This window comes from Trichechus manatus, unplaced genomic scaffold (assembly GCF_000243295.1).
Source record: "Trichechus manatus latirostris isolate Lorelei unplaced genomic scaffold, TriManLat1.0 scaffold00002, whole genome shotgun sequence".
Taxonomy (NCBI): Eukaryota; Metazoa; Chordata; class Mammalia; order Sirenia; family Trichechidae; genus Trichechus; species Trichechus manatus.
The window spans coordinates 18,785,014-18,810,003 of record NW_004443938.1 but is presented as its reverse complement, the minus strand read 5'-3'; the positions used below and the strand labels follow the sequence as shown (position 1 = coordinate 18,810,003).

Sequence of the window (24,990 nt, the reverse complement as noted above, 5' to 3'; positions counted from 1 at the left end):
ATGCAAACACGCGTATATGAGGGGTTGTGTGAAAATTACTTTTCTCTTGCTAAACCACAAAGACATAGAATCAAAGTGCTTCTTTTGGACATATTGGCTTTTCTTTCTTTCTTTTCTTCTCTTTCTTTTATTTCTTGTGGATATCATGGCTAATAACACAACAAGTTTAGGGAGTCCATGGCCAGAAAACTTTTGGGGTAAGATATTTTCTTTAACTTATTTTACATTTAAAATTGGATGTACTCCATAATTTATCAAAATATTGAAAATCTCTGAGACTTTTTCTGTGAACTGATTATATAAAGTTTTCATAGATTTATTTCAAAAAGTATATTCATATAGAAATGTTTTTAAAAGGTACTACGAAGACATTCAAGAAGAATGTAGGCTCCAAGAGTAGATTTTGGCAGGGGTTACAAAACATAATGAGAAAAAATGAGAAAAAAAGGAGAAGAGAATTAAAGGTAGAAGTAATTGCTGTTTGGGATATGACCATGCAGATTTTGTCGAAAAAACGGAGTTTTATTTCTCTTTAAAGTTATAGATTATGTATTTTATTTAATGAAACCAAGAATTTCTATAGAGGTTATTTTAATTTATTATGTTCTTAATGTTATACTCTTTAATATCCAAAGTGAATCTAAATAACAAATTTGCACTCAAGTGAATGAATTTAAAATGTGATCATATAGATAAAAAAATGGAATGGTGTTATGAAATTAGAGAAAACAATAATAGAAACAATTACAGGGAAATAACATGTATAATATTACAAAGGAAGCCTCTAACAGGGGAAATAGGGAACACTAGAAAGGTGGTTTTGGCTGATTTCAGACACAGTAGAAGCTTATAGGCAAGGGCTCCGTGATGTTCACAGCAGTAGGATGGTGCTGAGTTCAAAGTTACCAGCTGCTCGAGACTAGCAGTACAGGGAAGAAGGGCTAAGATGTAAAATTGACATGTACTCTTGGGTTCAAAGAGCTCTGGTGTCCCAAAGATTAAGCACTGCGCTGCTATCTGAAAAGTTGGTGGTTTCAGCCCACCCAGCCACCCCGAGGGAGAAAGACCTGGCAATCTGCTTCAATAAAGTTCACAGCGGAGAAAGCCCTATGGTGCACAGCTCTATTCTGTCACATGGAGTCGCTGTGAGTTGGAATCTATTTAATGGCACCCAACAACAACTGTTGGGTTCAGGGACATTTTAAAAGTAAAGAGGGTGATTTGAGTTAATTTTTTTTTAAAAAGTTGGAGTTTATGAAGAGATCTATGGTCCTATTTCTAAGTCCAGAACCAGTTTTAATTCCCTCAGACAACTATTTCAGCCTTTTAGCTGTGGCTCCAGGGAGTGTTTCGGGAACTGATGGTCTCGTGAAAAGTAAAATTAACTGACCGTCCCTAACAACCTCACCTAGTTGTCAGCCATTAGCGACGATTGCATGAAGGGAATTAGTTCGTTTTCCATCAACCATTTATGTTTGCTTTAAGCCTGGACAGCAGAGACATTGGTGAGCATCGTATTATAACTATATAACAAAATTAGCAAAAAGAAAATAAATCATGCTTGCATATTTTAAAGACTGGCTTTGGTACTGAGTTATTCTAGGTAGCTACTGATAGAAAATAAGGCTTTGAATTGTGAGGGGTCTAATTATATGTGTTTGGCACAACATCATTTACTGTCCTCATTTACATGGAAAGTGAATGTGTTAAACACACACTGAAAAGTAGGTAGAGTGTCTTTACACTAAATTCATCAGCATAAAAATAAGTAATTTTACAAAAAAATAAAATAACTTCTATTTCAAAGTTAACGTGCGAAAACCAGAGTTTTTTCAAACTCTTCAAAGTTAAATTTCAGATATACTTAAGAAAAAAAATTATTATCCACTCACTAAAATATGAATAATAATAATAAAAATGAATCTGATATTAATAAGAGGATATGTAATAGAAGTCTATTTATTGATCCTCAAAAATTTAGCTTTTTCCTATGGAAATCTATGCTTGAGAGGGAATTAAAATTTATTGTTCCGAAGATAGTCCTTTGTTTTAGTGTTCCTTTGTTTTAGTACATGAATATAACAGAAAAGAGATGGAAATCGTGAAAACCAGGAACGGAGTACTATGTTGATAAGCATTAACAAAATCAATGCAAATGTGCTGAGCAGACATATGTAATGTTTGAGGATTTGTGGAAAATATGTGAAAGACTACAATATTGCTTTTAGGGTAAAAAAATACTAAGTGCAAAATGTAAAAAGGTAAATGTAAAGATAAAAAATGTAAGTCTTCTGAAATACGAATGCAACTATTTTTCATTTTCATTCTTTATTATATTGATACCTACTTTGATCACTGATTCTACAAAAATATTATTTTGAAAATTTTATAAAGTGCAGTACACTCTCTATTGCTTCCAGATCAACTGCCTACTTGACATTTTGAATTCAGAGAATAAAAAAAGAATTCAGAGAATAAAGAAAGAGTAGCTTAGAAAAGCAAAATTAGTACATTTATTTATAGAATTTTTCCAGACTTAAAACACTTAAGTGTTTAAGTTGCTTTCCAAATATAGTTTTCCTGGTTTAACTTGCGTGAGTGCTAAAAATCAGATCATGATTCTAGATTATTACCAATAATGCTAGCTTGCATTTTCTTGGTAATCACCCACTAAAACTTACTAAATGCTGTGCAAGTGTTAATCGGCCCAAGAGTTGGCCACATAATTGGTCTGAGAGTGACAACACAGCTGAAGACCAGCTCCTTGCCCTTCTCACCTTTGCTTTCTTTAATGCACATTCCTTCTCTGTAAACATCCCTCGTGAAAACAACAGGAAACAATCTGTGAAAATTTCCTGCACCCTGCTCTAAGGAAAGAGTTGACAAGTATCATTGAACTCAGTTATCCTCTTAGTTCTTGAGAATCCTGAAGAAGATATAGTTTTGGTTATACTTACTGCCTTACCATGCTTTTTTTCTGTTTTGGCTGGTATTGTGAAAAATAGGGGGGAAAATAGGGGTCTAAGAGCTTACATTTATTCACTTTATTTAATCCTCACCAAAAGTACAATGCCTGTCCTCAAGAAGATACTTTTGGAGATGATCACGTGTCCAGACAAACATGAGAATATAAGCACATATAGTTAACAAAAGAATACAAGGTAATGGTTCAAATAGCAATGATTGGCAATATGTTATAGGAGTTTAAATATGGACTGAAATGATGCCTAATTCCTTCTTAGAAAAATATGGGACGTCAGCTGTTCCTTGGCAGTCAGATAAGATTCAAACAGGGAGACATTTTAGTCATTCGTTTTTAACTCATTACCTTATTCATTGTTTCACTCGGAAGTGTTGGCTGGCCATCCATTATATATTAGGCAGTGTGTTCAGTGTTAGTGATATAAATAAGGGGTAGTCCGAGAAACTCAGAGGGCTAAGGAGAAATGTTGTTAGCAGCTATGCAGAAGGAAAAACACACAAGACATTTGTGGAGAAATGAATGGGTTTGTGTATGGAAGTTACGGGGATATATTTGGTAAAAGCACGTTGGAGGGAGATTTCGTAAGATTTTGAATATCAGTACGAAAGTTCAACCTAATTGAACTAATCACTTTCAATCTAGTGACGTCTCTCTTTCCTCCTCCCCGGGACTTTTCTCTAAGGTTAGAAAGGAAGTGAGGTGGGTGTGAGAGGTTTATACCATCTTGGGTATTGGAAAGAGAGCCTTTGGCTCTTGATCAAGTTCTGGCCTCTGCCGACATCTACTGGCAAGTATTTCTCATCTACTTTTGGTGCACTGACCTCTCTCCTCTGCCTCCACTGCTGAATTCTCTTACTATAAAATCTAGCTGGTAGTATGCAACATTTGCCAATGGCATAGGTTTTTTTTTTTTTTTTTCCATAAAGTCCCTTCTGGTCTCCTGGATCTCACTCAGGTGCTTTTCCATTTGCCTCAATGGCACAGAACAATTCTGGATACTGTCCTAGAAGTCTCTAGACTAAGGGAGCCTCAGGAGGCTGGGCTGCATCTGGGGGGCTCATACCAGGGGTACTACTCCTCCCCCTATTTCTCCTCTGCCCTGTGGGCACTCAGGGTTTCACAGTGGGCCTTGTCATCTTCCCCATCTAGACCCCAGGAATCTGGGAATGGACATCAGTTTCACTGGGATTCCCCTAAATCAACCTGCAGCTCATCACAGGAAAAGGTGGAGAGATGGTCCCCTCTCCCAAACACTTACCAGCCATATATTCTACAGCTCTTCTCGTTGTCTCTCCAAAACTACTCCTGTCTATGCTGCACATGATTGGCTCATAAGCCATGCTTTAGTCTTTTCTATACTGCTCTTCATGGTATAGAGTGATGTTCTTGAGTTCTTTAAGCTTTTAGCATTTTTAGACTGAAACAAAGTCTGAAATACTCTTTTTTTCTCTTTTTGAATATCAGTACAAAGGAAACCCTAGTGGCATAGTGGTTAAGAGCTACAGCTGCTAACCAAACGGTGGACAGTTCGAATCCACCAGGCGCTCCTTGGAAACCCTATGGGGCAGTTCTATTCTGTCCTATAGGGTCGCTGTGAGTCGGAATTGACTCGATGGCAATGGGTTTGGTTGGTTTTATTGCAGTAAAAAGATTGGTTTTCAAGATTTTCATTTATTTTATATACTTAATAATTCATATAGTCATTTAAAAGCTAAGCATTGCTTTTTCTGTGCATCCTTGCCAACAGCGTGAATTCCCTCTAAGGTAGTTTGATCACTATGACTGAAGAGATGAGGGTTGTGAATTGATTTGTTGTGGAGTCAAACGCTGACAAGGAGAGAAAACTTTGGTTAATAGCTCTAACCCGTACTCCTCACCCTGTAGAAAAATATGACTCTTAGGGTTCTACCCCAGATAATGGAAATAGGGATGTTTCCAGAGAAGCTCAGGATGGGGGACTTAGAGGCTGGGCATATGCCTCAAAGATTTCGTCTATATCCGCTCCCAAAAATAGTAAGCAAATACTGACTATATTTCAAATGCATTTCTTCTACAACTTGCATTTTAAAGTCTTGGACATCTATGCATCATTGCACATTAATGGCCTTATTTCCCTTATCACAGTTACCTAGAAAGTTTGGAAAACAAGTGTCTACAAATGCTGGGCCTTCACACTGTTGCATCTGAATTACTTGGAGAGAATTATAAGAATTCATCTCTCGCTGGACTCCAAACTCAAAGATTATGATTCAGTAGGTTGGAAATAAGGAGCCTGGTGGTGCAATGATTAAGCTCTGAGATGCTAACTGAACGACTGGCTATTTGAACCCACCCAGTGGCTCCGTGGGAGTAAAGACCTGTTGATCTACTTCTGTAAAGATTACAACCAAGGAAACCACACGGGGGCAGTTCTACTCTGTCACATGGGGTCGCTATGAGTCAGAATTGACTGGACAGCACACAACAACAACAGGTGTGAAGTGGAACCTGGAATGCTGTACTTTTGAAAAGTCCACAACCTTAAGACTTCTGAATCAAACTTAATGAGAGAAATTTGTCTGTCATTGTCTTTTCTTGTGATGTTCTTACTGGGTTTTGGTATCAATGTTATGCAGGTCTCATAGAACAATTTGGGAAGTGCTCCCTATTTCTCTGTTATCTGAAAGAGTTTGTGTACTATTGGAATTGTTTATGATTTAAATATTTGGAAAAGTTCACCAGTGTAATTATCTGTAGTATTCTTGATAGGGAGGATTTAAATGACAGATTCACTTTCTTTAATAATAGTGAACAACTCAGATTTTCTATTGATTCTTTTGTCAGTTATGGCAATTTGGGTTTTCTAGGAATTTTTCTACTTAAATTAAATATTTAATATATTGCCTTAAAGTTGTTCATGATACTTTCATATGTTTTTACAACATTTCTTAAAATGAAAATGTTCAAACTTGTGGAGAAGTTTAAAGAATTTTACAGAGAATACCCATATATCTACTACCTAGATTCTTTCACTATTATTTTATTCTCCTCATTTTATCACACATCTACCCATCAACCTATTATTGATATATTTCAAAGTAAATTAAAGACATCAATACACTACCCCCTAATTACTGCAGCGTGCATATCATTAATTGGAATTCAATATTTTTTTTACAGTTTTTTTTCCTTTTAAGGTCAAATTTATATACAATGGCTTATACAACATTAACAAACATGAAGCACATAAATCATAATTGAACATTTGCTGTGTTTTGACAAATATGTACACACCTGGGTAACCCACACACCAAGATATACACCATTATCATCAACTACAAAAATTCCCCAATATCCCTTCTCAGTCATTCCCCGTTCCCATACCATTCTGAGAGGAAATCACTATTCTGATTCTTTTTCTAGAACAGATTGGTTTTCCCAGCTCTTGAACTTCACACCAGTGGAATCATACAGTGTTCACTTTTTAATGTAAGGCTTCCTTCTCTCACATAATATTTTTGCTATCCATCCATGTGTTCTTTTTTATTTCTCAATAGTATTCATTACATATCACAAGTTGATTATCCATTTTCCTATTGATGGACACCTTGATTGTTACCAGTTTTGGCTATTAAGAATAAAGCTGCAATGGACATTCCTGCAAAAGTCTTTTTTTGTAGATATGTTTTTTTCATTTTTCTTGAGTAACTTACTAGAATTGAGTCTATGGGTTGGTGTATCTTGGTTTTATGAGAAATTGCCAGTCCTTTTCACAAAGTGGATGTGCAATTTAAAACTCCCTCCAACACTGTATGAGGGTTCCAGTTGCTTCGCATCCTTGCCAAAAATTTTGTATTGTTAGCCTTTCTAATTTTAGCCATTCTGGTCAGCGGGTAGTTGTATCTCATTGTGGTTTTACTTTGCGTTTCCTTAATGGCTAATGATGTTGAACAGGGGTTAGCAAACTATGGCTTGCAGGCCAACTCTGACCCACCACCTGTCTTTTTAAATAAACTCTGGAACACATTAACACCCATTTGTTTACATGTCTATGGCTGTTTTTGTGCTACAATGGCCAAATCGAGTCATTGTGACACAGACTATATGACCTGCAAAGCCTAAAGTGTTTGCTACCTGGTTCTTTACAGAAAACATTTGCTGACCTCCTGGTGTTCAGAATTTTTTCTTGCGTTTATTGGCCTTTGAATATATATTTTTTGAAAATGTTTATTTGTATCTTTTGCCCAGTTTAGCTGTTTTTGTTTTGGTCCTCTTTTTACCGAGTGGAAAGTCCTATGTATGTCCTGGTTATCAGTCTACAGACAGATCTGTGTTCGTAAATATTTTCTACTGTCTGTTACTTGCTTACTTTCTCACCAGTGTCTTTGGATGCACAGATTTTTAAACTTTTATAATGTCTATAGTTTTTTCTTTTTCTTCTGTGAGTGTTGATTCCTGGAACCTGTATGAGAAAACTTTGCTTAATCTAAAGTCATTAATATATTCTTCTATTTTATCTTCAAGTTCTTTCATAATTAGGACCATGGTCCACCTTCAGTTAACTTTTGTTTATAGTGTAGAGGTTCAGGTTTATTTATTTACTTATTTTCCTGTACTGGTGTACAGTTTTTCAAGCGCCATTTATTGGAAAGAACTTCTGTACTCCACTGAAATACGTTGGTATCTTTGTTGAAACAGAATGTCCAAATAAGTGTATACATGTAGGTCTATTTCTGGATTCTCCATTTCGGTTTCATACTATTTGCTGATTTTTAGAGTAAGTTTTAGAGTTGGGCAATGTAAGTTCTCCAGCTTTGTTCCTTTTCAAGATTGTTTTCAGATTTTTCAGATCCTTTGTTTTTTCATATAAAATTTAAAATTTTTTCTCAAATTCTATTAAAAAATTGCTGATTGGCATTGAATTGACTATATAGACAAATTTAAAGAGGGTTAACATCCTAATAATATTGAGCCTTACATTCCATGAACATGGTATATCTCTCCATTTGTGGGCCTTCTTTAATTCCTGTCAGCAATTGCTCAGCATACAGATTGAATAAATATGGTGAAAGGATACAACCCTGACACACACATTTCTTGACCTTAAACCATGCAGTATCCCTATATCCCTTTGTTCTGTTCAAACAACTGCCTTGTGGTGTAAGTACAGGTTCCTCATGAGCACAATTCAGTTTTCTGGAGTTCTCATTCTCAGCAATGTTATCCATAGTTTGCTATGATACACGCAATCAAATGCCTTTGCACAGTCGATAAAACACAGATAAACATCTTTCTGGTATTCTCTGCTTTCAGCCAGGATCCATCTGACATCAGCAATGATATCTCTTGTTCCACATCCTCTTCTGAATCCTACTTGACTTTCTGGAAGTTCTCTGTCAATGTACTGCTATAACTGCTTTTGAATGATCTTCAGCAAAATTTTACTTGTGTGTGATATTAATGATATTGTTAGATAATTTCCCCCTTTTTTGGAATGGGTACAGATATAAATCTCTTCCAGTCGGTTGGCCAGGTAACTGTCTTCCAAATTTCTTGGCATAGACGAGTGAGCACCTCCAGGGCTGCATCCATTTCTTGGAACATCTCAATTAGTATTCTGGTAATTCCTGGAGCCTTGTCTTTCCTCAGTGCCTTCAGTGCAACTTGGACTTCTTCCTTAGTGCCATGCGTTCTTGATCATATGTTACCTCATGAAATGGTTGAATGTTGACCAACGGTTGAATGACTTACTGTTGTGGCTTGCATGTTGCTGACTTACTGTAGTGGCTTGCATGTTGCTGTGATACTGGAAGCTTTGCAACCAGGATTGCAAATACTAGTAGGGTCACCTTTTGTGGATAGGTTTCAGCAGAGCTTTCAGACTAAGACAGACCTAGAAGAAGGAGCTGGCAGTCTACTTCTGAAAAAACTGGCCAGTGTAAACCTCATGAATAGCAGCGGAACATTTTCTGATATATTGCAGGAAGATGAGCACCTGAGGTTGGAAGGCACTGAAAAGATGACTCAGGAAGAGCTACCTCCTCAAAGTAGAGTTGACCTTAATGACGTGGATGGAGTTAAGCTTTCAGGACTTTCATTTGCTGATGTGACACTACTCAAAATGAGAAGAAACAGCTGCCAACATCCACTAATAATTGGAACATTGAATGTACGAAGTATGAATCTAGGAACACTGGAAGTCATAAAAAATGAAATGGCATAAACATCAATATCCTAGGTGTTTGTGAGCTGAAATGGACTTATATTGGCCATTTTGAATTAGACAATCATATGGTCTATTATGCTGGGAATAAAAAATTGAAGAGAAATGGCATCACATTCATCATCAAAAAGAACATTTCAAGATCTGTCCTGAAGTACTACACTGCCAGTGATAGGATAATATCTATATGCCTACAAAGAACACCAGTTAATATGACTATTATTCAAATTTACACAACCACCACTAAGGTCAAAGATGAAGAAATTGAAGATTCTTAACAACTTCTGCAGTCTGAAATTGGTTGAACATGGAATCAGGATGCATTGACAATTACTGGTGACTGGAATGCAAGAGTTGGAAACAAAGTAGGATTGGTAGTTGGAAAACATGGCGTTGATGATAGAAATGATGCTGGAGATCACATGATAGAATTTTTCAAGACCAATGACTTCTTTGTTGCAAATACGCTTTTTAAATACCATAAACGGCAACTACACATGTGGACCTCGCCAGATGGAATACACAGGAATGAAATCGACTACATCTATGGAAAGATATGATGGAAAAGCTCAATATCATCAGTCAGAACAAGGCCAGTGACGGACTGGGGAACAGACCATCAATTGCTCATATGCAAGTTCAAATTGAAGCTGAGGAAAATTAGAATAAGTCCACAAGAGCCAAAGTACGACTTTGAGTATATCCCACCTGAATTTGGAGACCATCTCAAGAATACATTTGACATGTGGAACACTAATGACTGAAGACCAGACGAGTTGTGGAATGACATCAAAGACATCATACATGAAGAAAGCAAGAGGTCATTAAAAAGACAGGAAAGAAACAAAAGGCCAAAATGTGTGTCAGAAGAGACTCTGAAACTTGCTCTTGAACGTGGAGTAGCTAAAGCAAATGGAAGAAATGATGAAGTCAGAGAGCTGAACAGCAGATTTCAAAGGGCTGCTCAAGAAGACAAAGTAAAGTATTATAATGAAATATGTAAACATCTGGAGTTAGAAAACCAAAAGGGAAGAACACTCTCCTCATTTCTCAAGCTGAAAGAACTGAAGAAAAAATTCAAGCTTCGAGTTGCAGTAGTGAAGGATTGTGTGGGGAAAATATTAAACAACACAAGAAGCATCAAAAGAAGATGGAAGGAATACACATAGTCACTGTTGGTGCTATAATCCCAAACCAAGCCCATGGTTGTCAAGTTGATTCCAACCCTACAATGACCCTATAGGACAGAGTTGAACTGTCTCATAGAGTTTGCAAGGAGCAGCTGGTGGATTTGAACTGCCAATTTTTGGTTAGCAGCCAGGCTCTTAAAACCACTGCACCACCAGAGCTCTGTTGGCCCTAAACAACTGTCTAATGTTTGGCTGAAGGGTGAACCTCGGGAGTGACTTCAGTACTGAGTTAAAAGGGTGTCCAAGGGCCATACTCTCAAAGTTTCTCCCATTTCTGCCAGACCAGCAAGCCTTTTTTTTTTTTTTTTTTGTGAATTTGAATTTTGTTCTACATTTTTTTCCCACTCTGTCGGGGACCTTCTATTCTGATCCCTGCCAGAGCAGTTGGTGGTGGTAACTGGACACCATCTAGTTGTTCTAGGCTCAGTCTGGTGGAGGTTGTGTTTCATTAGTCCTTTGAACTAATCTTCCACTTGTGTCTTTCGTTTTCTTCATTTTCCTTTGGTCCAGCTGGAATAGGACCAGTAAATGTATCTTAGATGGTCACTCGCAGCCTTTTAAGATCCCATACGCTACTCAACCACAGTCAGATGTAGAACACTTTCTTTATAGACTATGTTATGCCAGTTGAGCTAGATGTCCCCCAAGACCATGATCTCCAGCCCTCAGCTCAGTAGCTTGGTCCCTCAGGGCATTTGGATTTAGCTAGATTTCGGAAAAGTTTGTAAACAGAATTTAGGGCTCCTTCTCTCCGATTTTTTTTCAGGATTTCTCCCCTCACATTTTATTAGCTCTGGTGTCACCAAACTCTGCCTGTTTCTCCAGACCAGAAATAATGGACATTTTCTATTCAAGTTTTACCTGTCCCTCTCATATAGTTTAGAGTGAAGTCTGCCCTCAGGTTTGAAAAAAAGGAAACTCGGCCAGTGCTGTTCTTCTCTTCCAAGTGTAAACTCCCCTCCCCTCCAATATTTGCCTACACTTTAGGTGGGTTTTTCTGTTGTTGTTGTTCTTTTTTTTTTGTATTGTATCCAGAGTTTTTATAGTCATTATATACCAGGAAAGGTCAGTACATTAGGAAGTTATTTGGCAATTACTGGAAGTGGAATCTAATATTCATATGTTTCTAATGCCTGTAACATCTGACTGATGCCTCCTTTTTCATTCCTGATAATAGTAATTCTCTCTCTCTCTCCTCCCTTGATCATTCCTAACAGTAGTTTATCCATTTTTGTTGGTGTTTTTTCAAAGAAACAACTTTTATCTTTGTTACCTCTCCCTCTTTTTCTCCCCTTCTTTCTTTCTTTCCCCTCCCCTCCATTTCATTAAGTTCTTCTTTCTCTTATTTACTGTTTTATACTTTCTTTAGATTTTATTTGGTGGTCTTTTGTTAGTTTTTTGAGATAGATGCTTATAGCATTGATTTTAAGCCATTCTTCTTTTTAAATATATGCCTCTATGTCTATGACTATAAATTTTTCTTTAAACATGACTTTAGGTGTATCTTACATATTTTGATATTTCACATTGTAAATATAATTCAGTTAAAATATTTTCTAATTTGCATTCGAATTTTTTTTAATATGCTTATAGGTTCCCTTCCTCTGCTGAAATTTTCACACTTGTTATTTATTTTCTTTAACATATTGATTCACAGTTATTTTAACATTTGTATCGATAACTCTAATATCTTAATAATTTATGGATTTTTTTCTATTGTTTGTTCTTCTGGTTTTTGTCCATTTGATCTTATCTCCTAGAGTACCTTATAATGTGTTAGTCAGTCTAACATAATGTTGAACATTGTAGAAATAATTTAAGACTTTGAGTGAGATTATTTTCCTCTAGAGAGGAAGGCTGGGGGCAGATCACCTTAATCCAGTGTGAAATTGAGCTGATTTGTATCTATGTTTCAAGGTCTTCTCTTTTTCCTGATTGCCTAAGGAGTAGCTATTCAGAGGCCCAACCTAGAGTCTGGAATGCTTACCAGGGTTCTTCCTCCTTAGCAATCCCTGATCTTTAGTTTTTGTTTTCCAAGCTTGCTGTGTTTTCATACAGTGCTACTCAGATTCTTTGCCTCTCTTTGCAGATTAATGTGACAAAAGATATTTTGTATTTTTCTCCTCATATTTGCTCTCTTGAGTTAGCACTGTCTTGGTAGATCTCTGATGCTTTCATATAGATTTTGAAAAATATTTTTCATCCGCATGAAATATGATTAGATACAACTTAGTTCATCATATCCAGAAGGAGATATGCTACTTTTGTTCCTTTTGAATATACCTTTTACTTTAGTAGTACTGGCTGACTCATCTTCAGAATATAACTTATATCCTGTGCTTTTGATCCAACCTACTTCCAAATCTGGGGTTTGTCGTCTAGCCTTTTGCTTATTTGTCCATCAGATGTCCAGACATACCTAAAAAGACATCTTAAATCTTAGCTCTTCCATAAAGCTTCTTTTTCCCATTCCAGATATAAGTATTCCTACTATCTTTCAAATGTAATGATACTGACAGCCCATAATACCCCTGTAACAGTTCCAATTTTTTTTTTTTTTACAGAGTATAAATTAACAAGTCTATTTTCCATTAACATGGAAAGAAAAAGAAAAATCAAGAGTGCTAGTTAGGCATTGGAGACATGAAAGGATGAAATTTTAAATAGGGGTTCAGTACAGGTCTCAATGAGAAGGTGACATCTGAGCAAAGAGCTGAAATTAGCCATATAGATATCTGAAGGAAGAAATATTCCAGGAAGAAGTAACAACCAGCACAAGGCCTTAAGTCAGGAGCGTGTCTTGTGTGTTTAAAGAATGACAAGGAGGACCGTGTGGCTGGAATGGAATGAACCAGGTGAAGGGTAGTAGGAGATAAGATCATATAATTGGTAACTGATCAAATAAGGCCTTTGGCCATTTATTGGAGTTTAGCTTTTCCTCTGAGAGAAATGGAGAATCACTGGAGGGTTTTAAAGAGAGGAGTGATGCGATTTGGCTTACATTCTCCCTGCCCTATTGAGAGTAGAGTGCACAGGGGTAAAGATAGAAGCAGAAAGACTGATTAGAAGGTTATTGCAATATTCCAGCTCAGACATGATGGTCACTAGGACCAGGGTAGTAGTAGAGGAGATAGCAAGAAGAGACTGATTTCTGAATATATTGTGAAAATAAAACCCTTAGGATTTTATGAAAGATGAGATAAACATGGAACATATTTACTCTTTTGACTGTTTAAATTATTATAGTTAATCGAGTTTTCTGTACCCTAGATATCATTTTCTTTTAAAATCATATTTTCCCCAAAAGTCTTCCTATTGGCCAAATGATCCTCCCATACACTTTAGGTCCCAAGAACAGTATGACTTCACTTCCTTTAGCGGTAGCAGAGCTTATGATTCTTATAACTGTAAAAGGTTTTCTGAATTTTTTTAATTAATGTTCCATTTTGTTGCCAATGATAAAATCAATTTTCGAATGTTGGAACGATTCAATCCAAGGCCACTAGATGGTGACCTCTACTAAATTTTAATGCTAAAGAACAGTATTTGAAGCATTGATAGATTTACTGAAAACCAGATTTAATGTTAGATTCTTAGAATTAGAAGGCATTAAAGTGGCCATTATTATTAGACCAAGAAGGGTCAAATTACTTACATAAGTCTCTTGACTCAGTGATAACAGCTTTCATTCACTGAGGGTTTTTTATGTGCAGGCCTCTTTCGAGTTGTGTAGACACCAATTAGTATAACAATATCTACTTTATATGATATGGCGATGCCTTACCAATATTAGAATTTGTTCCTTTTATCTTCAAAAGGAGATCTGCATTTTAAAGAGAATCATTTGATGTAATTAGTTACAGTATACTATAATGTATCAAGGAAAATTATGGCTCATGTTTTTCTGTCTTAAAATTTTTGAGAATATGAAGGCAAGTAATTCTTAAAGAAGGAATATTTGTGCAAGTTTATTTATTCTTTCAGATACATTTACTTTTATACTAGGTTAAAAACAAAGAAGACTGCCAAAATTTATTGTCAAAAGTATGTCAGAATGGAACTCTGTATACGAAAATTTAAAGCTGTGTGGCCAATGTTTGCTATTTTCATTATATATTTTCAGGATTCCAATTTTGGTCAGAAAAATGATTAACCATAGTTATTTTTTTAACCTACTTATAACCACCCTGGAATAAACATGATTCTTGATATTTCTTTGTTATGTTTTTTTGTTTTGTTTTTTTTTTTGCGTTGCTGGGTTTATTTTCACAGTTTGTATGTTTGTATTCAAGGAAGGTTTTCAGGATGGACAAGTTTTTATCATACATCACAGAAGTCTTAGAAAATCTCATGTTAGCTTTATCATTTGTAACTATTAAAAAAAATTACCTTTATAACAAGGTCGTAAGAATTCATACAATAATTCCTAATATATATATTTTGACAGACATTATGGGTTAAGGAGTCATTTTCATGTAAATGAAATCAATTGAATAACAAAAATTAAGAAAATTCATACCAAAAGCAGTATAATATGTTTTTTCATATGTAATTTTTATAACTTCTGTAGCTCTATCTTATGTTTATATTCATTCAAAAATTTAGATTGCTTATTATTAATGTCCACGGCTCATCTGTCAGTTTGTCATAGTGTGGTGGCTTGCATGTTGCTGTGATGCTGGGAGCTATGCCACTGTTATTTGAAATACCAGCAGGGTCTACCATGGTGGACAGGTTTCAGTGGAGCTTCCACATTAAGGCAGACTGGGAAGAAGAATCTGGCAGTCTACTTCTGAAAAAATTGATCAGTGAAAACCTTATGGATAGCAGCGGAACATTGTTTGATATAGTGCTAGAAGATGAGCACCTCAGGTTGGAAGGCACTCAAAATACGACTGAAGTGCTGCCTCCTCAAAGTAGATCGAGCCTAATGATTTAGATGGAGTAAAACTTTTGGGACGTCCATTTGCTGGTGTGGCATGACTCAAAATCAGAAAAAACAGCTGCAAGCATCCATTAATAATCAGAACATAGAATGTACAAAGTACAAATCAAGTACAATTGGAAATTGTCAAAAAAGAAATGGAATGCTTGAGGATTGATATCCTAGGCATTAGTGAGCTGAAATGGACTGGTATTGGCCATTTTGAATCAAGCAATCATATGGTGCCATTTGATGATGCCATTCATCATCAAAAAGAACATTTCAAGATCTGTCCTGAAATACAATGTTGTCAGTGATAGGATAATATCTAATATGTATACACCTACAAGGAAGACCAGTTAATCTATTATTCAAATTTACACACCAACCACTGATACCAAAGGTGAAGAAATTGAAGATTTTACCAACTTCTGCAGTCTGAAATTGATCAAACTTGCAAACAAGTTGCATTGATAATTACCTGTGATTGGAATGCAAAAGTTGGAAACAAAGAAAGATCAGTAATTAGAAAACATGGTTTTGGTAACAGAAATGACACAAGAGATCACATGATACAATTTTGAAAGACCAATAACTTCTTCATTGCAAATACCCTTTTCAACAACGTAAATGGCGATTATACATGTGGACATTGCCAGGTGGAATACACTGGAATCAAATCAACTACATCTGTGGAAAGAGATGATGGAAAAGCTCAATATCATCAGTCAGAACAAGGCCAGAGGCCGACAGCAGAATAGACCGTCGATTGCTCATATGCAAGTTCAAGTTGAAGCTGAAGAAATTTAAAACAAGACCACAACAGCCGAAGTTCGACCTTGAGTATATCCTACCTGAATTTGGAGACCATCTCAAGAATAGATTTGACACATTGAACACTGATGACTGAAGAGCAGACAAGTTGTGAGATGACATCAAGGATGTCATGCATGAAGAAATCAAGAGATAATTAAAAAGAAAGGGAAGAAAGAAAAGACCAAAATGGATGTCAGAAGAGACTCTGAAATTTGCTGTTGAACACAGAGTAGCTAAAGTGAATAGAAGAAATAATGAAGTAAAAGAGCAAACAGAATATTTCAAAGGGAAGCTCAAGAAGACAAAGTAAAGTATTATAATGAAATGTGCAAAGACTTGGAGTTAGAAAACCAAAAAGGATTAACACTCTTGGCACTTCTCAAGCTGAAAGAGCTGAAGAAGAAATTCAAGCCTCGAGCTGCAATATAAATATAAATATGTGAAAAAATTTGAATGACACAGGAAACATCAAAAGAAGATAGAAGGAATACACAGAGTCACTGTACCAGAAGGATTTGGTTGATGTTCAACCATTTCAGGAAGTAGCATATAATCAAGAACCGATGGTACTGAAGGAAGAAGTCTGAGCTGCACTGAAGGCACTGGCGAAAAACAAGGAGCCAGGAATTGACGGAATACCAATCGAGATGTCTCAACCAAGGGATGCAGCGCTGGAAGCACTCACTCATCTATGCCAAGAAATTTGGAAGACAGTTACCTGGCCAACCGACTGGAAGAGGTCCCTATTTGTGCCCATTCCAAAGAAAGATGTTCTAACAGAATTGGGAAATTATCGAACAGTATCATCAATATCACCTGCAAGTAAAATTTTGCTGAAGATAATTCAAAAACAATTGCATTATTTCTATCATGTTGAGGAATAACAAATAACATACAGTATACATCATATAAAGGAGCCCTGGTGGTGCAGTGGTTAAAGCACTTGGCTGCTAACCAAAAGGTCAGTGGTTGGAACCTGTCAGAAGCTCTGAGGCACAAAGATGTAGCAGTCTGCTTCCATAAGATTTACAGCCTTGGAAACCCTATGGGGCAGTTCTACTCTGTCCTTTAGGGTCTCTATGAGTCGGAATCAACTCGATGGCACTGAGTGGGTGGGATATATTGTATAACATATTATTTTTCTACCTTGTTACTACCTTTGTTTAAGCCTTAAATCTACAATTAAATCTGTTAAATGCTTGCCATCAGTCACTTTGCTGAAAATTTGACTTTAACCAACCAAGCAGCTCATATCTTGGTTGGTTAAAGTTCATCTAGTAGATTCCTAACCAAGAGCTCGTAGGTGCAGAATTTCCTGATCTCTTGCAAGTTTACAACTGCTTTTCTATAATCTTGATCTTTAGGAGAGCTTGGCTGGATATGAAATTTTTGTTTCACACTTTTTTTCCTTGAGTTTCTTGTAAATGTTACTCATTGTTACCTGGATTGATATGTTGTTGTTCAGAAGCATGAGCCAGCCTAATTCTCTTTCCCTTGTAAGTTATTGTGATCCTGAGAAAGTTTTCTGTGTCTTTAAAGCCTTACAGCTTTAGTAGCATACCTCAAATCCATGATTCCCTGAGCACTTTGTAACTTTGTTTCCCGATATGATTTTGGGGCTTGTCTGTTATTTTTTCCCTGTGTTTCTTCTTCATCTTCTTCTGTTTTCATTTGTGTTCTAAATTTTTGAAGTTCTGATTCTTAGTGTTTTCTCCTCTCAAATACTTACTTGAGAATATTTATTCTGTTTTAGATTACTATATTACAGTTTTTATTTATTTTTTTGCTTTGCTGTTTTTTAGGGGGAGGGTTTTTATCAGCAAAACTGTTGACTCTCATTTTGTCTTTTCTTTTTTTGGAGGCTTTTATGTTTTAATAAATGAAAACTGTGCCTCTGAATTTCTGTGGACAGGACTGGTGACTGGGAGTGGTTTTTGAGATTCTTAGTTGAAACACGCCCTCTTATCTCTGTGTAGAAAAGTATAGTGTTTTTAGCAGCTGAGTTTTAATTTTGGAGGATGTAGGTGGGGGAGAAATGTGTTTCCTTTGATTGCTTTTGATTTAATTTTGTCTTGAAGCATCCTAAGTTTTTCCTTCACTCTTTCTTCTTTACCCCTTTCATTGGGTGGTTTCCAAAAAGCACCTTTCCTCGTTTTTTCTTCTTTTAAAAAAAAGCTTTATTGAGAAATAATTCACACACATTATAATTCACCCACTTAAAATGTACAATCAAATGTTTTTGTTATGGTCACAGGAGTCCATGAGTAGTGCAAATGTTTAAGCTGTTAGCTGCTAACTTAAAGACTGGCAGTTAGAGTCCACCCAGAGGTGCCTTGGAAGAAAGGCCTGGCAATCTACTTCCCCAAAATCAGCATTGAAAACATTATGGAGCACAGTTGTGCTCTGACATACGTGGGGTCACCATGAGTTGAAATTGACTTGATGGCAACTGGTTTGATTTGTTTGGTTTATTGTAGTCACTGAGTTGTGCAACCATCACAATAAAATTTAAGAACATTTCCGCAAGTGCGGACACACACACGCACACACGCGCACACACACACACACTCGCGCACACACACACACACTCCTAGAAACCTGTATCCATTAGCAGTCTCTTCCATTCTCTCTCACCTCACCTCCCAGCCCTGGGCAATCACTAACCTACTGTCTATCTCTATAGTTTTACCCACTCAGGACATCGCCTATAAGTGCGATCATACTATATGCGGTCTTTTGTGAATGTCCTCTTACTCTCTTCTTCCTTGGAAGTACGGTAAGAATTCCTGTTCTAGACTATCTCCTTGCATTCCTACGTGCTCTTGTAAGTTCCTTCCCTGTATGCAGCGTGCCCGTGTAGGTCCCTTCCCTGTTCGCAGTGTGCTCTTGTACCGGAATACACTTGTTACCATTTCCCAGATTTGTCCTTATTTTCCATGAAGGTTTGTGGAGAGGAAGCATAGCAGATAATTTATTGGTATGTTTATTTTCTTGTTCGTTTTCCAGGTAACTTGAGATTTGAATGTTTTTTGTCTTTTAGTGAGGGCAAAGTATACATTTTGTGTAGTTTTATTTGTTCTTGTTGTTCTCTATCATTTTTCAAAAGAAATGTTGGGAAATTCTGATTTATATGACTGTCATTTCCTTGGCAACCAAGAATTCCTGTAACTTCTTTTTAAGGAGAATGCTGGGTTCTAACTATTTGGGGCACTGACAGTTACAAATTAATCTGGAATTGTACTCTAGCACCAAGAAGGCTTATCGTAGGTTCTGGCTGTATTTACTTGCTTTTTTTCTAGATAGAACCTAAGTCTATGAAATCCCTGTCTTAAGGGATTGAATTTTCAGGCTATGACTCAATGTTTTTTCTGAGACACATTTTAAAAGAACAATACAGGGCTTAGCAGATCTGTCCTAAATCATCTTATTGTTTAGAAGTCTTTTTCCTATTATAAGGAATTTGTTGTTTATATCTGATATAGACTACTATTTTAGAGGATTTTTGTGTGAATGTTTGTGAAGATAATTGTGGAACTAGGACACAGTGAATATAGTTGAACATAGGTGATAAATGTGACAATATAAGGTAGGAATTAAAATATGCCCTAAAACTAGGGAGTTATGTTTATTCTTATGTAATTATTAACATTGGTTTGTTCTGTTATTTCTGCACCCTAGATTTTCTATGTATTGTCATAGATTACAACTGTAAGCTGGAACGAACCTTGACAATCATAAAATCTAACTATTTTTTTTTTAAATAATGATATTAGTAAGTTTAAACAAATTCCCTAAAATCACAAAACATATTCGGAACAGAGTTGAGTTCGGAGCCCCTGTATTAGCTAGCTTTTGCTGTGGAGCAAATCACCCCAAAACACAGTGACTTAAAACAATAATTATTTGCTTAGCTCAAGATTCTGTGGGTTGGTAATTTGGGCCGGGATCAGCTTAATGGATTTTCTGCTGGTTTTGGCTCATTGCTGCTGGGCTCTCTCATGTGTCTGCAATCAGTTAGTAGGTTGACTAGTATTTGAATTACCTAGAATGTTCCCATTCATATGTCTGGAGGTTAGTGGGCTCTTGGCCAGGGCAATAGAGGGGACCAGGCCATGATCCTTTACCATCTAGCAGGCTAGCCTGGGTTTGCTCACCTGCTGGCAATTGCAAGGTGCAGAGAACAGCACGGGTGGAAGCTGAAAAGTATCTTGAAGCTTACGCTTGAGCATGCTATTAGTCGAAGCAAGACACGAAGTCATCCCAGATTTAAGGGGTGGGAAAATTGACTCTACTTTTTGATGGGAGGAATTACAAAGAATTTGTGTTTTTTTTTCTCCCCAATCTCACAACTCCAATTAGTTAATTTGCAGTCCATGGTGTTCTCAGTACAGTACCTCTAGATGAGCAATTAGATAAGCTAGCTTTGCCTCTCTACTTAACAGTAACTAATTTTTGTCTAGGACATTTAGGAGGCTTTATTAAAGAAGGAATCGACTTGATGGCAATGGGTTTGGTTTTCGGTCATTAAAGACGTGACATTTGAAATGGATCTTGAAGAATGAGTTTTCCAGACACAGATTAAAAAATACTAACCAGATACTAGGAAAAATGTATGGAAAAACATAGAATTTTGAAAGGACTTGGAAGGCTTTGGGATAGTGAGAAAATCAACATGTTTAGAGGCTGGGAAAATGTGATAGGAGGTGAGGCTGGAGGGGTCTTCTAATATCTAGAGAGTTTTTTCATGTAAAGCAAGGGCTCAGCTACCCAGTTTCAATCAACAGTATGATTTTAGTTCACAAGGCCAGGCAGTGAGGCAGAATTTCCATATAGACATATTTTCCAGAACAGGAAATCTGAACAATTTATAGTGTCTATGAATTGGAGGATACTGGTGAATAGCAGAGATTCTATGGTGCTTTAGAGACAGGAGTTTCATTATCACAACAAGGGCATGATAGCAGCATGAGCTGGAACTTGGAGACCAAGTTAGAGCCCAATTGTCTCTGTATAGGTCATGTCATCAGGAGTCAGTTACAGGTGACAGCTCAGTTCAGGAAACCAGACATAAATCAGTCAGCCCAGCAGATGGTGCTGCCCTAGCGCTTTCTGTCTCAGACTGAGCACAGGAACTGAGACATCAGGAAGCCTGCAGGTGGGAGACATCACTGGGACTGATGAAAGCAGAGAAAAAGGCAAGGTCAAATTATTTGTCATTTTGGCACATTCGCTAGTACTGTAACTCAAAAGGAAATAGTCTTTGACTGCTTTTGTAACCCTGTAAAAAATTTAAGAGCTGAACTATGGAACTCTTTTTACTTCTCAATTCATAAAGATTATAAAATAGCATGAGCAACCCGGAATGCTACAGCTAAAAACTTCATTTGATATCCTTTTTCTTTAATAAGTGGAAGCATATCAGCCTCCATTTGTTCATATACATCTAGCACAATCTTCTGTTTCCCTAATTGAAAGTAGGTTGAAGTTAATCATGTATTCAGTAAGTTACTGTTTATACCCTGACTTGTCGTTTTAGTTGAATACCTATTTAAAAAATTGATTTAGCTATTTGGGTTTTGTTTTGTTTTGTTTCAGAGGATCTTATAATATCCTTCACAGTGTCCATGGCAATTGGACTTGTAATTGGAGGATTTATCTGGGCTCTGTTTGTTTGCTTGTCTCGAAGAAGAGCCAGCGCCTCCATCTCGCAGTGGAGTACCAACCGGCGACCTAGGTCTTCTTACAACCACGGACTCAGCAGAACTGGATTCTACCGCCACAGCGGCTGTGAACGTCGAAGCAACCTCAGCCTGGCTAGTCTCACGTTCCAGCGACAAGCTTCCATGGAACAAGCAAATTCCTTTCCAAGAAAATCAAGCTTCAGGGCTTCTACTTTCCATCCCTTTCTGCAATGCCCACCACTTCCCGTGGAAACTGACAGTCATCTGATGACACTCCCTTCTTCCAGTGCCTCTCCCACCAGCAACACGTCGCACAGCCTGAGCCGTCCTGATTTCCACTGGTCCAATAACAACCTTCGCATTGGCTTTTCACCACCACCACCACCTGCGTATGAGTCTATCATAAAGGCATTTCCAGATTCCTGAGTAGGGTGTTTTGGTTGTTTTTTCTTCCTTTATTTCTTTGTTTTCTTGTCCTTTTTAGAAAGGAAATTATGAATAGGCTAAGCAGAATTTTGAGGCCATGGCTCAGACTACTAAGGAACTTCGAGCTAAATATGCTCACGCAAGTTGGACGTTAACCATGTATAATATAATTTCTTTGAACACATTTTTTTGGGTGTCTTACTAAAAAGTAATATTTTTTCCAAATAATTACATATTTATGTGTTTTGTATTTAGAGCCCCTGGTGGCACAGTAGATAAGCGTTTGGCTGCTAACCAAGAGATCGCCAGCTCCTTGAAAACCCTGTGGGGCAGTTCTACTTTGTCCTATAGGGTCACTATGAGTTGGAATGGACTCAACGGCAATAGGTTTTTACATTTTGTATTCAATGTAATAATTATTAAAGATAGCGATTCTAACAAGCAGCTGTGATATAGTATATATATACTAAAAATGCTTGATATGTGTGGTTTACAATCATGTATATTCCACTGTGACTATAAAGGGGAAAAGAAATTACTGTGTCACTTTTTATAAAAATCTTCTATCCTACAGAATTGTAATTTTACTTTCTTAGAATGACAAGTGAACCATACTGACATCTTACAACTTGGATTGTTAGTGGATTATGTGGGCAGAAACTGACAGAGCATAAAAAATTCTAATTTCTTGATTTTATTGATTTATGAAAAGTGAGGGACTCAAGCAAAGGAAGCTGAACTCTCTCGGTGTCCTGTTGTGTTGCTGTGTGCTACTGAGTCAATTCTGACTCATAGCGACCCCATGTGACAGAGTAGAACTACCGCATAGGGTTTCCTAGACTGTAATCTTTACGGGAGCAGATTGCCAGGTCTTTTTCCCATGTAGCTGCTGGGTAGGTTTGAACCACCAACCTTTTGGTTAGCCACCAAGCACTTAACCGTTTCCACCACCAGCGCTCCTGCTGGTGTTATAGGACACTTCAAATTTGAAACTTATATTTTCCCAGACACTTTCTTTGTGTACGTTTCCCAAGAATAGTTATTTCACTGAGGCAAAAATCTGTTACTAACCTGATGATATAACTTCTTTACTCTCGTAGTTATGCTATGTTATTATAAAAAAACAACAAATGCAAATCGTTTGACCTAAAAACAAAGTTTGAACTTACATTTTTCTTAAAGGACAAGTTTGTTTTTTTTTTTTTTTTTTTTTTACTGTGCTTACATCTAGGAACTAGGAAAGCAGTTGGTCTAGGAATCTTGTTCCTTCCAGACGAGAGAAGTAAGGGTCACTGGGAAACAGAGTCTGCCACTGAAATAGATGTTACGTTCGTGAAGAATTCTCCTTCCTGGGTTGACTCTTAACCACCAGGCATCAGCCCTTGTCTGCTTCTCTATGAATTCTGAACCCCCAAATCTCTGAAGAGTCTTTGTACAATGATCAAACCATGCCATATGGCATGGGGACCTTGGCGCAGACATTTGTTTAAGAGGTCCACTCCTATAAGTTGCCATCCTCGTAAAGTACGGCACATCCCCAAATCTGAGTGCCAGCATTTCAGTGGCCAGATGCCTCTTTTTTGTTTTAGGACATGAGTTCACTGGAGTATTACTAACAAGGTCTGTGGTTCATTTCTGATGTAATGAACATTTTGTTTCTCTCTCTGAAAATTGGGATTTTTAGCAAAGAAAATTTACACCCATTTTAGTTTCTACAATGCAGTGGTCAGAGCCCTGGTGGCGCAGTGGTCAAGAGCTCAGGCTGTTAACCAAAAGGTCGGCAGTTCGAATCCACCAGCTGCTCCTTGGAAGCCCTATGGAGCAGTTCTGCTTTGTCCTGTAGGGTCATTATGAATGGGAATTGACTCGATGGCAAAGAGTTTTGGTAACACAGTGGTCAGAGTTAATAGTGTCTGGCTCAAGAATGTAATAATTCTTATGTAATAAAAGATTCTGATAGCATTTTCTTTATTACTTTTATTTAGCTTGTATTATCCATTGTTCCTCAAAGACGGTTATTTTTTTTTTTTTAATTGAACTCTAGACGAAGGTTTATGGAACAAATAATTTCTCGTTAAACAGTACACATATTGTTTTATGACAATGGTTAACAACCCCACAACTTATGGACACTGTCCCTTCTCAACCTTGGAGATAGTTATTCTTAATGATGTCTACAAGTGCATGCTCTCTAATGCAATGTGACAGGAAGAAAGAAAGAAAGAAGGAAGGAAAGAAGGTTAGGGGACGGAGAAAAAAACTCACCAAATAACCAACTTATTGTAAATTGGTTTTTAACAAGGAAATTTAGAAGTTTTCATATAGCCAAGTAAGATTTTAAGAGAGTGTTAACTTAGTAACCATTTTTTTTTTTTTACTTGTATATCATCCTTAATGTGTAATGTGAGAATTAAGCAAAGTGTATGCTTTTTACCTAGAATTTATATTGGAAGTAAAAACTGCTTTATATCTCTCAAATTAGGGAAACGAGAGCAGAAATCTTCTGGTGTATTTAACCATCTGGCCAAATTGTTGCCTTCCTCTGCCCTGAATTATGAAACAATCAGAATGATTATCTTGTAAATATTGTTCGGTGTATGAAATGTGAAATGAAAGCAAAAATTGGAGATTTTTTTTGGTTGTAATTTTTTTAATGTTTTGTTGATTATGAAATAAAATTAAACTGATGCTAACTTTGGTGTACAGTTTTGATATTGAACATTCCCTTCTAAAAAGCAAGAAGGTAAGAAAATGTAAAATGAAGACAC

At 36.8% G+C, this 24,990-nt stretch overlaps 1 protein-coding gene across 1 annotated transcript; it reads left to right on the top strand.

Moving 5' to 3' along the window:
- Nucleotides 1-24,984, top strand: MYCT1 (MYC target 1). Its single transcript, XM_004368821.3, is given in 3 exon segments — nucleotides 1-111; nucleotides 113-197; nucleotides 21,711-24,984. Coding segments are annotated over 3 exon segments (708 nt in total). The 3' UTR covers nucleotides 22,223-24,984.
- Nucleotides 24,985-24,990: the final 6 nt, after the last annotated feature.